The sequence below is a fragment of the Gymnoscopelus microlampas genome (assembly GCF_963454915.1).
Source record: "Gymnoscopelus microlampas genome assembly, chromosome: 7".
NCBI classification, from domain to species: domain Eukaryota; kingdom Metazoa; phylum Chordata; class Actinopteri; order Myctophiformes; family Myctophidae; genus Gymnoscopelus; species Gymnoscopelus microlampas.
Window position 1 is genome coordinate 6,683,688 of NC_139944.1, and position 17,154 is coordinate 6,700,841.

At 41.9% G+C, this 17,154-nt stretch overlaps 1 protein-coding gene across 1 annotated transcript; it reads left to right on the forward strand.

Annotated features, from left to right (window-relative positions):
• Window positions 1-1,582: 1,582 nt before the first annotated feature.
• kbtbd8 (kelch repeat and BTB (POZ) domain containing 8) lies at window positions 1,583-14,543 on the forward strand (the record flags this gene model as incomplete). The annotated part of the gene is made up of 5 exons (XM_084063218.1): window positions 1,583-1,598; window positions 4,643-4,850; window positions 7,263-7,569; window positions 12,286-13,105; window positions 13,916-14,543. The coding sequence occupies 5 exons, from the start codon at window positions 1,583-1,585 to the stop codon at window positions 14,386-14,388; spliced, it is 1,824 nt and encodes a 607-aa protein (XP_083919344.1). The 3' UTR covers window positions 14,389-14,543.
• Between the last annotated feature and the right edge of the window lie 2,611 nt (window positions 14,544-17,154).

Genomic DNA, 17,154 nt, shown 5'->3' on the forward strand with positions numbered 1-17,154 from the left:
TTTGCCTTTGGTTTAAGGTCTTTCTTTGTTTCTAGTGAGATTTTTAGGGCTTTTGAGCTTCATAGAATCTGTATTTGTGATATGTAGTCTGACTGCTGCTATAGACGGGTTTCCTGTTAGTAAACATGAGAGGAATATGACCGCGCAGAGGAGGGGGAAGCCTATGGGTGCGTTTGGAAATTACCGGAGCACACTCGCCTATTAGTTTGTATTGGCCAGTGCGCTCACTGCCGCTCAGGGCTGTATTTTCGAACGTGCCTTTCACCCGGGCATGCGCAGATTGCGCATTCTGCTCTGTGATGACGTCGCGCGGAAATCCGTCTATAGGTTCTTCTTATCAATCTCTACTGCATTGGTTCTCAAAGTGGGGTCCGGGGACCCCCAGGGGTACTTGAGGGAGTTCCAGGGGGTCCCCAGCTAATTGATGGATAGTTAACCAAATGGACCCTTATGGGTCTGTAACTCAGAGAGTGTACAAATGGAACCAAATGGACGCTAACGGGTCCATTTGGTTCCATTTGCACACTCTCAGAGTTAAATTAGCATTGATTTTACAATATAAATTGGGGTCCCAGAGATAGAAATGCCATTAAATGGGGGTCCGTAGCCTAATGCATGTCAAAACTGGGGGTCCTTGAAATTAAAATGGTTGAGAATCACTGCTATAAGTCTTCTCTTATGGGGTCATATCTGGCATTCTTTTCAAATGGGGGTCCGCGGGCTAATAAGTGTTAATTTGGGGGTCCTTGACATAAAAAGTTTGAGAATTCCATAAGTGCTCTACTGCACTTATGGAATTGGATTTGAGCAACAACTGAAGTGAACTCATTTACCCATGTGTCAACATTTCACCTAATTCAGACACAGTGGGATGTGATTGGCCGGCGGGATCTTTCTCCTCTGCGCTGATTGGCTGTGGCTTGTTTCCGGGGCTCTGTTGTACATCTGACGTCCCTCTGCTCTGCCTGGCCAGGGTTGCCAGGTCCGCTATCATAAGCGACTTTGGGCTTGTTTTACTGTAAAGTTGCTTGTAAATATTGGTAGTTGCGGGTTGCGTTTTTTTTTTGGGGGGGGGGGCTTGTTTCTAAAGTTTAGTTACTTATTTGGGCTTGTTTCTAAAGTGTAGTTGCTTATTTGGGCTCGTTTCTAAAGTGTAGTTGCTTATTTGAGCTTGTTTCTAAAGTGTAGTTGCTTATTTGAGCTTGTTTCTAAAGTGCAGTTGTTTATTTGGGCTTGTTAACTATTGTTGTTTAAACCAGTGGTTCTCAAACATTTTCATGTCAAGGACCCCCAAATAAATATATATATTTGTAGACCCTTCTGAAAATATTTTGTCAGAGACCCTTTGTGGATTTGAAAATATTCCTACATTTTCACTTTTTTTCAAGATTTTCTTTGAAAATAGTAGATCCACAATCTTGTAGATCGGTTATTTTCAATTAGCCAATGTAGATAGGTTTAAACTTTAAAGTGGCCTATATAGTCGCTTCTTTTGGGCTTGTTTTCATAGACCCGCGGTTGCTTATCTCTCTCACACAACCTGGCAACACTGTGCCTGGTGCTCAGAGACAGACAGAGGAGAATGGCTGCCAGTGGAGGTTTGCAAATCTTCCATTGTTTGTTTGCTAATTAAACTTAAAGCACGCGACTTAAAGTTGCCGTTCGTGCGCGAACCCACGCGTGACAGGCCGTTAGACAGCCGTGGCTTAAAAGGGCGTCATGACGGTCGCGTTGTTGCGTGTAAAACAAGTTTATATCCAAGCTCTCTCTCTAGTGGGAAACGAAAATCCTCTTAAAAAGTGTTGTGGCCACACAGCGTTAGCCTGGGCTATGTGGCTAATGCTAGCTAGGTAGCTAAACCACACAGCTGATTGTGTCAACACTTGATCAGGACAGGGTTGTTTTCATGGGGGGTTTGTGGAGTTTTTCTTTTGACTCTGGAATAATTCTGTATTATGTTTTCTGTTGGCATGTTCAGCTTTCGGTTGTTTGTGTTCTCTTTTAAAACCGCCCTAGCATTGTTTTTTTCCTCCTCTTTTTGTGTATTCACTTTGTGTCTAAAAGAGAAAAGCTGGCCCAGCTGGGGGGGTAGGTAGCCTGCTGCTAACTGCTAAGTACACGACAGCTAACTAACAGCTCTGGTAGCTGACCACTAGTTGGGTCTGTCCTGTGTGGGAACAGGATAGGTGGGCACTAGGGACAATCTGGGCACCTCGGTGTAAAATTGGCAATTTTGTCCTATAGTCCATGAGCCAGAGCTCCAAAATTGAGCAATGATTATCGAAAGAGTGGGCAAAACCATACCTATATTAAATTGTTTATAGGGTCAATATAAGTAAATCAATATATGATAAGTTATCATATTGACTTAATTATATTGACCCTATAAACAATTTAATTTTAAGAAGAAAAAAGAGAAATAGGGGTTTATATCCAGTATCCAGGTATTTATTTTTCACACAGAATTTTTGGGTAAATAAATAGTTACTATATCGATTTTAAATCATTGAATCTAATCGTATCGTTATAAATGAACCTTTCATGTATCGTATCGACTAAATCCCTGAATCGAAACGTATCGTATCGTTCTATATTAACCTGTATCGTTCCTGTATCGCATCGACAACCAAGTATCGTGATACGTATCGAATCGTTGTTAAAACGTATCGTTACACCCCTAATGATAATCTTTCCACAGGAGCAGCTTTTTCATATTTATCACACATTTTGTTATTTTCCCCATACGTACATGACGGGTGAAAAAATGTCAAAATTTAAAAAATAGTTATAATGAAACTTCCTCAGTTGATTACTTACATGAAGACAATGATTTATCGTATTGCAAGTTTTCTGAAATTGTATGTTTAAATATGCAAATTAGGCATTTAGTCCATGAGCCAGAGCCCCAAAATTGAGCCAGATTGAATATTCCCTCGTTAAAAACCTTTGACTTCACAAAATGAAATAAGAATGTTGACTCTGGCTTTGTCCAATGTTCCAATGTTGATTCTGAAAAGTTCGGTCATATTTTCCTAATGCCTAATTTGCATATTTAAATATACAATTTCAGAAAACTTGTAATACGATAAATCATTGTCTTCATGTAAGTAATAAACTGGGGAAGTTTCATTATGATAACTATTTTTTAAATTGTGTAATTTTTTCACCTGTCGTATACGTATGGGGAAAATAACAAAATGTGTGATAAATATGAAAAAGCTGCTCCTGTGGAAAGGTTATCATATATTTATTTACTTATATTGGTTTGGTTTTGCCCACTCTTTCGATAATAAAATCTTGTCTGGCTCATGGACTACTAAATGTTAAAAAATACATATTTTGAAAATGTTTTTATTGTAAAGTATACATGAGTAGAACATGCTTAAACATTCGACAATTAATGTCTAACATTTCTACAAATTGCTACAAAACCTGTATATCCAGTCATTTTAGGGTCAAGAAATTGAAGGATACAATATATCTGATAATGATGTACCGTGCATGTTCACATGTATACTTAACAGTGCCTACGGCCATTTTTCTAATATTTTATATTTTAACATGTTGGACAAAATAGCCAATTTCACATTGAGGTGCCCAGATGTCCCTAGTGCCCACCTATCCTGTATCCTTAATAGATTAACCTGACAGCTAGATAGAAGAGACACTTGTCTGTGATTGTTTGCTGGTCGTTATTAACCACCCAAACGGTAGGCATTAAGTGTTGATCCAGTCAAGTCTTTGTTCCCTTCAAACTAGTTTGGATTGCACAACAACACAGGATGTACGAGGCAGTTTAAATCCATTCATGTATAAGTCTTGGGTTGGGTGTCCCCCTGTGCCAACAAGTTGCATGTCCACAACTATGACACTATATTTCCGTATTATACATAATGACAGAATTAAAATTTGTCTTAAATGTGTAAATAACTTGTATTGCCTCGTATCTATATACTACTTACAGGATTAATCATTGTCCAATGGTTCAAATGTTTTATTTTTTACTTGTAAAGGGAACATGACTAGAAAAACTTCTATTCTATGCTTATGTTTTGGCTATGATCTCTACAGTTTGACATTTGTGAACATCTAAAGCTCTCCCAAGACATTAGTTGTCTGCTCCATTGATCTCTCTCTCAATGTTCTCAATTCATTTTATATGGGCCAGCTATAAACATTATTCCTGTACCACAAATTGGAATCTTTGTTATAAATGTATCGTAGCCTTATTACTAGTATTTATCTTCTACAGCGGAACAGATTAACCCATTAAGACCTGGGACGCATCTGTGTCATTTTTAGATTTGAGCTAAAAAAGCATTATTTTACACTTTGGCTATTCAAATCGAGAAAATGTGCAAATCTTTGAATATATATATATATTTTTAAAGCGAACATTTGTAACTCAAATCTTTGCTTCTAGGGGTCCCTGGAACAACATGTTTTGTGATGGGGGTCCGCGGCCAAATACATATCATTTTGGGGGTCCTTGACATGAAAAAGTTTGAAAAGCACTGACATAGTAACATACGTTTTTTTTCAAAAAAAAAAAAATCAGTTAGGATCTAATAGAAGACATTTTGTAGGATCGGAACCTCAGGCCTTAAAAGGGTTTATTTTGTGGATGCTCTTTTCATTTCAGAGGTAGGGAAGCTGTTACAAGTACAGAATGGGACGCCTCCAAGCACCAACTACAACGGGGTAGACGCCGTGCACGCCTGTAACATCCTCCAGCAGCTCAAAGCCTTGTTCGATGAAGCACAGCTCACAGACATCGTCGTAGAAGTGGACCATGGCAAGACCTTCTCTTGTCACCGAAACGTCCTTGCCGCTATCAGCCCATATTTTAGGTAGGAAAATGCCTGGCCTGTTGTAGAAGTGTGTATCTTTCTATATACGTTATTGGGTTCTCTCTCTGTATAATATAACCATACCCGGTCGGCGCAGCGCATCCGTGGGGGGATATGCGCACATGATCTGGCAACCTGGGAGGCAGTTCGTCCCATAGCTGGGCAGCCCCGTAACCATGGCGACAGTGTTTGACACAAAAACGCTAATAAGAAGCTGAGATTTGATGAAATTGAAAAACGGGCTTCACAGTTGCGTTCAGATGGTAATGGTCAATGGCTGTGTGCAAAATCAGAGCAATTGCTCCAGCCACTGAGGAGAACCGGGTATCTTCACTCACGTACTCACCACCACTACAGAGGTTACTAGAATTATAGTAGGATATTTGTTTATTTCCTGGACAGTGCACATTAATGAACATTTCAATCAATACACGTGATTGCATGTAGGGTTGGGTTCCTGTAGGATTTTAACGATTCCGTTTCCTTAACCCATTAAGACCGGGAATGCATCTGTGTGTCATTTTCTTTTAGATTTCTTTGGCTATTCAAAAATAGCAGATCTACAAGCTCATATAGCTAAGAGCTTGTATATCTGCTATTTTTGGAAAATCGTGAAAATGGTTGCACATCTTTGAATACATATATTTTAAAAAAACTAATTTTTAACACTTTTGTTGCTATAATCAGTGGTTCTCATGGTTTCATGTCAAGGACCCCCAAAATTATATGTATTTGGCCTGGGACCCACATCTCAAAGTATGTTGTTCCAGTTACCCCCAGAAGCAAAGATTTGAGTTCAACATTTTCGCTTTAAAAATATATATGCCGCGCTATGAGCTTGTATACCTGCTATTTTTGAATAGCCAAAGTGTAAAATAATGGTTTAACCGGTTACACAGATGCGTTCCCGGTCATAAAGGGTTAACAATAACCTCTAACTGTTCCTTAACGTTTCCCTTTAACGATCCCTATAGGCCGGGGGTTCCAAATGGACGCTTAAATGTCCATTTGGTTCCAATTGTTTCCATTTGTACTCCCTGAGTTATGATGATGGTCCTTGAAATGTAAAAGTTTGAGAACCACTGGTATTGAAATTGTATAGCAGAGGTGAAGTCCACATACAAGCTCTGACAGTGTGATAAAACCATCTCCAAAACCGGTTCCAAATGTGATGGAACCGATTCCTGTTCCTCAAAGTTGACTTGAACCCGGTTCTTCCGATTCCGGATACCAGCCCTAATTGCATGTAAATATGCCGGACTTAGCTAGAAGCCTATTTCCATCAGTAGTCCCACATACAAATGCACCACAATATGTCTGTCCACACTGGTGGGTCTATTCATGCTGTACTTGACAAGGAAGTGCAGTGTTGGCGATGGGACGAGGGGTTCCCGTTCCACTTCTTTCGGTTGACTTGTATTGCTGAGGACCCAAGGAAGTGCAATGTTTGAGTGATGTCTCCCCAGAACTGGCCCGCTCCCGATGGGCACACGTTCAAAACGGCAGCCATGCCACAAATGGGCATTGTACTAGTTTGTGAGAAATGTGAATTCACCCTCTTTATTTTGTCAAGAGGGATATATCATCATTACCCCTTTATATGCGTCAGTATGACATGGTATCAACGGTTTTAGGTACAAATTAAACCACTGCCATTACATTTTCAAGATGGTTATTAACCCTTTTTGCAATATATAAACGGATGACCACGGAGATTTGTTTTTGGTAAACAATTCTGTATTGAAAATTACAAATTGGGTCAGATGGTTACTCAAAATGTGTATAAAAGTGCTTATGGTAATATGCTATTTGGGATACCAGTTACATTCTCAGTGCAGATAATCATTTCCAAACTTCAACCCATTAAGACCTGGAACGCATCTGTGTCACTTATTGATTTGAGCTAAAAAGCATTATTTTACACTTTGGCTATTCAAAAATAGCAGATCTACAAGCTCATAGCGCGGCACCGAGTGCCGTGCTATAGCTTGTAGATCTGCTGCTGTATTTTTGAAAAATCGAGAAAATGTGTGCAAATGAATATATTTATATTCTTTTAAAGCCAACATTTTTAACTAAATTCTTTGCTTCTGGGAGTCCCTGGAACAACATATTTTGAGATGGGGGGGGGGGGGGGGTCGGCGGCCAAATGCATATCATTTGGGGGTCCTTGACATGAAAAAGTTTCGAGAGCCACTGATATAGAAACATGTTTTTCAGATGTTTTTTTAGGATTTAGAAGACATTAATAAGAATCGGCCTCAGGTCTTAATGGGTTAACCCACAATACTGACCATCTTCAAATCAAATGTGAAGTAACTAAGCAAATGCTTTGCTAATAAACAACATTGATTTTGAAAAAAATAACGCCAATATTCAAATTTTCTGGCCTCACCCCACCACCACCGCCAGGTCCATGTTCACTAGCGGCCTTACAGAGAGCAGCCAGCGCGAGGTCAGGATCGTCGGGGTGGAGTCCGAGTCCATGCACCTGGTCCTGGACTACGCGTACACGTCCAGGGTCACGCTCTCCGAATCCAATGTCCAGGCCCTGTTCACGGCAGCCAGCATCTTCCAGATCCCTGCTCTGCAGGACCAATGTGCCCAGTTCATGATCAGCCGCCTGGACCCCCAGAACTGCATCGGGGTCTACATGTTCGCCGACGCCTACGGTCACCAGGAGCTGAGGGAGCGCTCGCAGGACTACATCCGCAAAAAGGTCAGTAGTTGAAAGTATAGGTACTGTATAGAAGTGGGCTGCAAGTACAACATGTGTCTGTAAATTCCAGGAATCTCTTGTTAGTATGTTTGTCCTTGCTTCGCATATCCAGAGAACTATAACTTGATTTTATATTGTACCGATGACTCCACGCTATTGGCCATCGATAAACTGCAACTCTCCTTTAATAGCCTTAAATTAACACTTGACAGCAATAAAACAAAAGTTTTTTTCTAAATCCCAAAACTTAGATTACTCCTATCTCCTTATCACTACCTTAACTTCATGATCTTGTTGGGAAAATTGGCTGCCTGTATAGAAAATAAAACTAGTTTCCCCATGCTTTGTAGGAAGAGGACTATTGAAGCCACATTCCTATCAGTATTGGACTATGGGGATATAATTTATCATGCAGTCACACAGCGTCCTCCAGTCAAGCCCTTAGACTCCGTTTGCCACTCAGCTCTGAGGTTTATTACTGGTGACACTGACAACTTTTTGATTGATTGAAATTTTTATTAGGCAAAAGAATGTAAAACAACACAGTTACATTTATTATGCTTTTGTCTAAAAGGTCCGGCCAAAAAAGTCCTTGCAGGCTTGTTTCCGTTGGGGTCCTTGAATTAATTTCATAGACATATATAGTAGCAACCAAACAGTTCAGAATCAACATAAGAATACAGAGGAAAAAATATATACCATTATGTACAAAAAAAGGCATGAGAAAATAAAAAAATATATACAAAAAAAGCATTAGAAAATAAAATAAAAAGTATGTACACAAAAAGGGGAGGGGGGGGGGGGTCGTCTGTCTACAGGGAAACTGGTACTAGCTCCTCTTTAGGCCTCCAGAAAGATGAGTTTTTAGGGCTGTTTTGAATGAGCCCAGCGAACTGCAATTTTTGAGGGATGGGGTTAGACTATTCCATACCTTGGTGGCTGTGTTATAGAAGGAGAATTTGCCCATGTTTGTTTTATGGGTTGGTGTTACCAGATTGTTGTTTACGCTCCCTCTAGTTTTGTGACTGTGGGTGCCACTAACTTTTTCGAGGTACTTATACAGATATGCGGGTATCGGGGGCATTTCGGGCAAATCTGCATTTACAATCTGCAACTACAATACTCATCACTGTGTCCTCTGACTGAGAGACGCAGTACTCATTGGTACCTTTTCATTTACAAAACCCTGGTTGAGAAAATGACCATCATACATTACATGCATGTTGCATCAGAACCATAGTTGAATTTTAACTCGCTCTAGCGAATTGCTAGTCCTTCAGGTTCCTCGTGCCAGATCTGATCTGGGAAAGACTGCTTTCAGCATTGATTCTTTCTTTGGACCTCTTACAACATGATCTTAAAGGAGACACACCATGAATTATTTTTATTTTTTTGATATTTAATATCATATGGTGTATGTCCCTCAAACCATTTTCAAAAGGTTTGAGCCTAAATCAACACTCAGATATACTCATCCCAAGTCAATTCTCTCAGGCTTATAAAGAACTTTCAGCTGCAATACCAAAACGTCCTGTTGGCAGAGGGGTGCTGTACTGCGGTACTGAGCAATTCTGTCTGTCAAAATACATGGGCAGAAAGTTTGGTGATGTAAGCAAACTTGCCATTCTGAGATGGCCTGTTCAGACACGCCCATTCTGAAAATCTCTGAAATGAGAATGAATGACTGAATGTTAAAAAAAGAAAAGAAATTGGGGTACAAGAGACACTGGGGAGCCCAAAAAATACATTTTTTCAAAAAAAAAAAAGTGAAATTCATGGTGTCTCCTTTAAACGAAATACCCTAGTACCTATTGGAATTTATTTAATCACCGTTTATTACCTGTATTCAACTGATGTCAACGTATTGTCTTTTTTGATGTTCTTACGTTATTTCTTATCTTATGTGTAATCTCGACATCATTGTAAATGAGAGTCATTGTAAATGACAATTTTAAATAAGGGACAGGGTTGACTGAAACTGTTCATCCTATTGACTTCATCATACTTGGCGTGTGTGCTGAGGACACGGGGAACTTGGAAGTGCAGTGTCGAGTGTGAAGTCGATCAGACGAGCGGTTCACCAGAAACGGACCACTCCGAACGGGCACGCGTTCAGAACGGCGGCCCTGCCCTGAACAGGCACTGCACTAGATTAAAAACTAAATTGCAGAACATGTCAGAACAAGCTGATGAAGGTTGTGCTGAATTTACCTCCCTATGTTGGCCACTCCCAATCCATAGAACTTAAATGGCTGTCAGTTTGAGGACCACTCGCATAGAAACATACGTTCTTTTCAGAAAACTCTTGGGATTTAGAAGACATTTGTAGAATCCCCAGAAGCAAAGATCTGAGTTAAAAATGTAAAAAATATATATTAAAAGATTTGCACAAATTTTACACTATTTTCCAAAAGTAGCAGATACACAAGTGCCGCGCTACGAGCTTGTAGATCTGCTATTTTTTGAATAGCCCAAAAAAAAAAAAAAAATTACACCGATGCGTTCCCCGGTCTTAATGAGTTAATGCAGTGACAAACATTGGCTTCCGACAGTCGGCTCTGTGCATAACTATAGTCCAGTTTTCAGAAGGTGGCATATCCATTTCCAGTTCATATTCGGAAGCTTTGTTTGATTGGCTCAGCAGCAGGTGTGTATTGTTTACAGTTCAAACCTGCTGCGGAGCCAATCAAGCAAAGCTATGGGTAAATGAACAGGAAAACGGGTATGGCACCAAGTTGGCACCTTCTGAAAGCTGTGACTACAGTTATGCACAGACCGACTGCGTTTTGTAGACGTGAGCTCGACCAAGCCGGACGCACCTCGGTGGATTGAAACCCTTAGACTCTGCTGTGGCGGGCGGGTACTTTACCCCTGCGCCACCAGAGTGTACTGAAACGGAGTCAGGCAGTTGAAGTTGGGTCTTATCCACCAAAACGATGAATGATTCCAAATACTGTACATACAATATTTTATTTTTGTTTGGGATACTCATGGATATGCCACTCCAGTCGGTGAAACCCATTTGTCCCCTGTCGGTTTAACCCATTAAGACCTGGAACTGTCTCATTTTTAGATTTGAGCTAAAAAGCATTATTTTACACTTTGGGCTATTCAAAAATAGCAGATATACAAGCTCATAGATCTACAAGCTTGTAGATCTGCTATTTTTGAAAAATCGTGAAAATTGCAAATCTGTGCAAATCTTTGAATATGTATATTTTTAAAGCGAACATTTTTTAACTCAAATCTTTGCTTCTGGGGGTCCCTGGAACAACATATTTTGATGGGGGTCCGTGGCCAAATACATATCATTTTGGGGGTCCTTGACATGAAAAAGATTGAGCACCACTGATATAGAAACAAACGTTTTTCAGAAATCTGTTGAGATTTAGGAGACATGTAGAATCGGCTTCAGGTCTCAATGGGTTAAGAATGCATGAGGGGGAAAAAAACACCTTTTTGTACTCGGCAGCTCTAGAATGGAATCAATCAATTGCCGTCCAATATTAAAGCAACAGCCACTGCTAACGGTTTCAAAAGAGCAGTCAATGGGTGGTTGCGGAGAATCCTGAGATGCTGAGTAGTCAGAAAAGTATCAGTTTTATGAATATATTCAGTATAGTGTACTGCAGAGGTCGGCAAGTAAGTTTGGCCTCGGGCCAATTGTTTCTAAGGCATTAGATGGCGGGCCAGAACATATAATTAAAGTGTAATTTAAGAAATTGATAGTTACTAAATGTTACTGAAACTCCATGAGCTGAACTCATTCTCAATAATAATCAACATAGGCTGCTTTTATCATTACTAACCCAGCTTCTCCCAGACATGCAATACATCTCATTATTAAGCCCAATTTATCATACAACGGCGTCAGTGTTATAGATCTACAAGCTCACAACACAACGCGTTGCTGATCGAGGCGTTGCGGGCTTGTAGATCGGCTATATTCTGGGCGCGACACCGTTGTACTACCGAGCATAGACTTGAGCATTCATTACTGGATTGATTGGTTGCAACTGGTGTGTGGGAGTTCCTCTATGTGAGCAGCCTGTTTGCTTAAGTCCGCTAAACATTTAATCTGCAAGTTAGGAAGAAGAAGAGCAAATAAGGGCAAATACCACTATCCAAAAGCTGAAAGAGGAAAGGTTGACAGGGCATTTAAAGAGGAATGGACAAGTTAGCTGGAAAGGAATATATCTACCTTTCTTTAAGTGACCATATAGTCAGTCTTGCCCATGCTGACCATTGTCCAGTACAAGGCAGGCGACTTCAACGTTTTCAGGCCAAGGACCCCCTAGCTGAGAGAGAGATGAAGCAGAGACCCCCTCTTTATTGTATAAAATTGTGTTTCAGATAAACTTTTGCTGCTCTTTTTTCCCTCTACATATACAACTCTTTGCCAAAAATAGCAGATCTACAAGCTCAAAACGCCTCGCAGCGCGAGGCGTTTTGAGCTTGTAGATCTGCTATTTTTGGCTTAAGTTCTCCTCAGAAAAGGGATGCAAGGGTTCAAGTGGTTAATGTAAAACAAAATAATCATACCCCACGCAGATTTTGGGGACCCCCTGTAGTAACTCTGAGGACCCCCTAGGGGTCCCGGACCCCCTGTTGAAGACCCCTGGCCTAAGGGATATCAGCCCTATGTAAGTATGTATTCTGTCAAACATGTACCCAAGTGGATAAAGTCGATGAATCGCTTTCATTGTCTCTTTTCAGTTCTTGTGCGTGTCACGAGAGCAGGAGTTCCTCCAGATGACCAAGGAGCAGCTGGTCAGCATTCTGAACAACGACGACCTGAACGTGGAGAAGGAGGAGCACGTGTACGAGAGCATCGTCCGCTGGCTGGAGCACGACCGTCCCGGCCGCGAGGCCCACCTGCCGGAGGTCTTCGCCCAGTGCATCCGTCTGCCCTTGCTGGAGGAGTCCTTCCTCAATCTCATCCCTCCGCCGTTCGCGTGCGCCCTCTCCCTGTCCAAGGACCCCGCCGAGGCCAAGTCTCGGCTCAACGGCACCAACGGGTGCCCCCAGCGCCTCGGCATGACCGCCTCGGAGATGGTCATCTGCTTCGACGCCGCTCACAAACACTCAGGGAAGAAGCAGACGGTGCCTTGCCTGGACACGGCCACCGGCAAGGTGTTCAAGCTCTGCAAGCCGCCCAACGACCTCCGAGAGGTGGGCATCCTGGTGTCCTCGGAGAACGACATCTACATCGCCGGAGGCTACAGGCCCAGCAACAGCGAAGTGTCTATCGACCACCGGGCGGAGAGCGACTTTTGGCAATACGAACACGCTGGGAACCGATGGCTGCCGCGGGCGCCCATGCTGCGGGCCAGGATCGGGTGCAGGCTGGCGCACTGTTGCGGGAAGCTGTATGCGCTGGGGGGGCGCGTGTATGAGGGCGACGGGCGAAACGCGTTAAAGTCAGTAGAGTGCTACGATGCCAGGGACAACTGCTGGACAGCAATCAGCCCCATGCCAGTGGCCATGGAGTTTCACAGTGCAGTGGAGTACCGTGACCGCATCTATGTCCTCCAAGGTGCGTCCAGGCTAGTATACCTACTGTATACAGTAGTTGCTGTTCTTTCACCACTTTCAACCTGGAGTCCCTATTTTGAGCATGTTGTCATAGGCAACATAAAAATAAAATAAACGTTTGCCGTTTCTGTATGACAAGTATACAATGGGGCTTAACCCATTAAAGGGGAAATCCACCCATTTTCAATATTTAACTATGTCATTAATATAGCATAAAGGAGTTGTGTGGAAATAAGAAAAAAGTTCCCCCCTTTCTGTGTTGCCTTGAACTGGAGGATTGATTGTGGGTTTAACATTGCAAATTACAACATGATGAGTCATCACGTTGTAATTTGCAATGTTAAACCCACAATCAATCCTCCAGTTCAAGGCAACACAGAAAGGGGGGAACTTTTTTCTTATTTCCACACAACTCCTTTATGCTATATTAATGACATAGTTAAATATTGAAAATGGGTGGATTTCCCCTTTAAGGCCTGAGTCCAATTCTTAAAATGTTTTCTAAATCCTAACAGATTTTTGAAAAAATATACAAAACATATGTTTTTAACGTTTTTTCAAAAATAGCAGATCTACAAGCTCGTAGCGCGGCACTCGGTGCCGCGCTACAAGCTTGTATATCTGGTATGTTTGAATAGCCAAATAAACCTAAAGTGACACAGATGCGTTCCAGGTCTAAATGGGTCGAGTGGTTAGAAATGTTAACAAACCGGTTATAATTTAACGGTAGTGCCTGAGCTTGTTACTCAACGTTGTTGACGTTTGTCCATATAACTCTAAAATCAACGCCAATTATTTCCCCCCCACACAGGTGAATATTTCTTCTGCTTCGACCCCCGCAAGGACTATTGGGGTCACCTGGCCCCGATGACCGTCCCCCGGAGCCAGGGTCTGGCTGCCTTATACAAAAACTGCATCTACTACATCGCGGGCATCTGCCGGAACCACCAGCGCACCTTCACCGTCGAGGTCTACGACATCGAGCAGAACGCCTGGGCCCGCAAGCGAGACCTGCCCTTCGACCAGGCCACCAGCCCGTACATCAAGGCCATGCTCCTGCAGGGCAGGCTGCACCTGTTCGTCCGAGCCACGCAGGTCATGGTCGAGGAGCACGTGTTCCGCACCAGCCGCAAGAACTCCCTTTACCAGTACGACGACGAGGCGGACGTATGGACAAAGATCTACGAGACGCCCGACCGCCTCTGGGATTTGGGCCGCCATTTTGAGTGCGTGGTGGCCAAGTTGTACCCTCAATGTCTACAGAAAGTGCTTTCAGGTAGCTAAGTCGGTGACAATAGGCTCTATGCACAGCAGCCATTTTGGAGAAAAAAATTGGGCCTCTTCTGACTTCCTTCACAGGTGTTACCAATGATACTAATGAAGGCTCTGTTCCATTCTGGTCAAACAGAGTCAGGGTGCTGATATTGTGCATGTTCAAAGTGTGGTCCAGGGACCCTCATGGTTCCTTGAGAGGGTGTAACTCTGAGAGTGTACAAATGGAACCAAATGGACCCTCCCGGGTCCATTTGGTTCCATTTGTACACTCTCAGAGTTATGGGGGTCCTTGAAATCAAAAAGTTTGAGAACCACTGTGCTACACTAAATGGAACAGAGCCTTCATTAGTGTCATTGGTAACACCTGTGAAGGAAGCAGGGAAGGGGCCCAATTTCTGTCCAATATGGCTGCTGTGCATAGAGCCTATTCGTGAGCCCCCGATCTTGGACTAGGAGGGGGGGGGAGTAAGTGTGGTCCCTGTCTTGCCTGCCTTGCGCCTGGTGCTCTCTCGGCTTTGCAACGCAAAGGATCGTCGTCAGTTTAAGTCTTAAGTCGTTCAAACTTCGGTTTAACATGATCAAAAATGGGGGTGCTTTTAAAAGATTGCAGTATTTTTTGTTTTTTTTCCAGACGGCACCAGCTACCCACACTGATGCTTGTTTTACAAAACCGTACAATGAATCATAAGTGCAATTATCATCTTGTTTGCTTGTTGTTGAGCCATGTTCCATTTTGATTTTAGATGCATATATTAAGGATTTCTACAAATGGTCAGCATGCAAACAAGGGTTTTGGTGAGATTTAAGTGCCCTCCACAAATGGATGCTACATGTCAGCTTAAAGTGAAAATTATATATATATATATAAACTATATATACTATATATTCATACGGGTAAGATGGGCACTGTAGCTCATTAGTAGATTGCAAGCTCAGATTGAGGGGATTTGTGTTTCGTTTTTTTTCTTGAATTCTATGCCCAGCTGTCCGCAGCAAGTTTTAATTTGAGGTGTGCTCGTGATTTAGATTTTAGTGATCTTGAAGCTTGTATATAAGGTATGACGGCATCGCCACACAAAAACAGTCTTGTTTGTCAGACAGTGCGCAACGTGTGGTTTTCAAGCAATTTTTAAGTTTTTAATAAGAAAATTCAAGCTGTGTTTGAGATACAATTGCATGGGGGCTCGTGGCCTCCCGCTCTTTGAGTTGGCATCCATTTTGTGTCACATGCCAAGACAACTTGACGTGAAAAGTTAGAATATTCACTCTCCACATTGGAGATATAAAGACAGTCAAATATGTGGCAATGTTTAGTGGGAAGTTCAGACCAACTAACAGGTTTACCTCAGTAGCAACTACAGAGACATTTGAGAAGGGGCAAAGGGACATGTTTCAGGCCAATGCTTTGATTTGGCCAATTGTGAAAAGCTTCTTTTCAGATTTAAGCTCTGTTTATTTTTCAGAGCATGTTTTACACCTGATTATACCCTTAAGGAGCCTTCCTCTTGAATGCCAAAAACAAAAAGCATTTGATACCATGCTTTTAATTGATCTGGACATTGGTGAAGTTTCTGGTAGCAATAACTTGTGGAACTGTGATTAGGCTATTTTAGGGTATGTTACCTGTGTAGAAGTGCATTAATTGTTTTTTTTTAAAATCTAGATTGGGATGCTTGTCTCTGCTAGTTAAAATCACACAGGCCCCAATATTGGTTGTGTGGTGGTAGGCTTGAGTGGTGATATGTAATTTAGTGCAGATCCCTTGGGATGTCATTGTGCCTATATATGGGTAGACATGGGGCATCAGAATCTCGTACTGTGTCCCAGTGAAGAAGACGATAATCTCAACAAGTCTCACTCGACGTTGCACTGAGTCACTCTCCACTTCGGCGGTCCTTAACTGCAAACTTTACGAAGCACCCTCCTGGTAAAAGTAACCCGAAAGGAGTGAGGGTGGTCCAACTCGTGTGCTAAATCTTAATAACAGCCATGAATTAGTCTTTACATGGAGGACAGGAGCTGTTGGTGCTGCTTTTTTTTTTGGTTTTGTTTTTCGTTTGTTGACAATCTTGTATAGAAGTAATAGCCTACAACAGTTGAGTGACGTTCCCTGTTGAACTGCGACATTTTTCAATGATATTAATTTCCTCATGCAGGTTCCTGTGTCATCGTTGCACTACATGTTTACCATTTTACTTTTATCTCCTTTTTTTTTGTATTGTTTTTGAGCGAAAGGTGTTCTCAAAAAGTCGTGATTCGACAAACCAACATAGCAATCACATAGTCCTGTTTTGAAAAAATGGAGCTTAAATGTAACATGGGCGGTTAAGGAGTTGTGGACATGATAGACGAAAGAGAAGAACTCCACATGGGCTGACTTTCACATAACCTGGCCAGAACAGCCTCCTTAAAGCCCCCTAAATAGGGGGTTGAAGAAGGGGGGTGGCGTCGCCTGTATGCCTACACACTCAGCCATTGGGGGAACAGGAACGGACAACTCTCAGGATTTCTATTGATACACAGTACTGTATTTAAATGTTTGTTTTTTGGGGTTTTTTGGTCATAATGTGTAATATACTGTACTATATAGGTTTGCTGTACTTGCACAGTTTTTTTAAAACGTACTTTTTTTTGTTTATTTTATAACTTGAAAAATAGATGTGATTTCTTTTCCATGGCTTTTCTTTTTTCTTTCTCTCCCTCTTATCTAACCATTTAATTTTCTTAGACTAATTCTGCCCTGTTGAGAAAAATGATTACCTGCACACTAGTGTT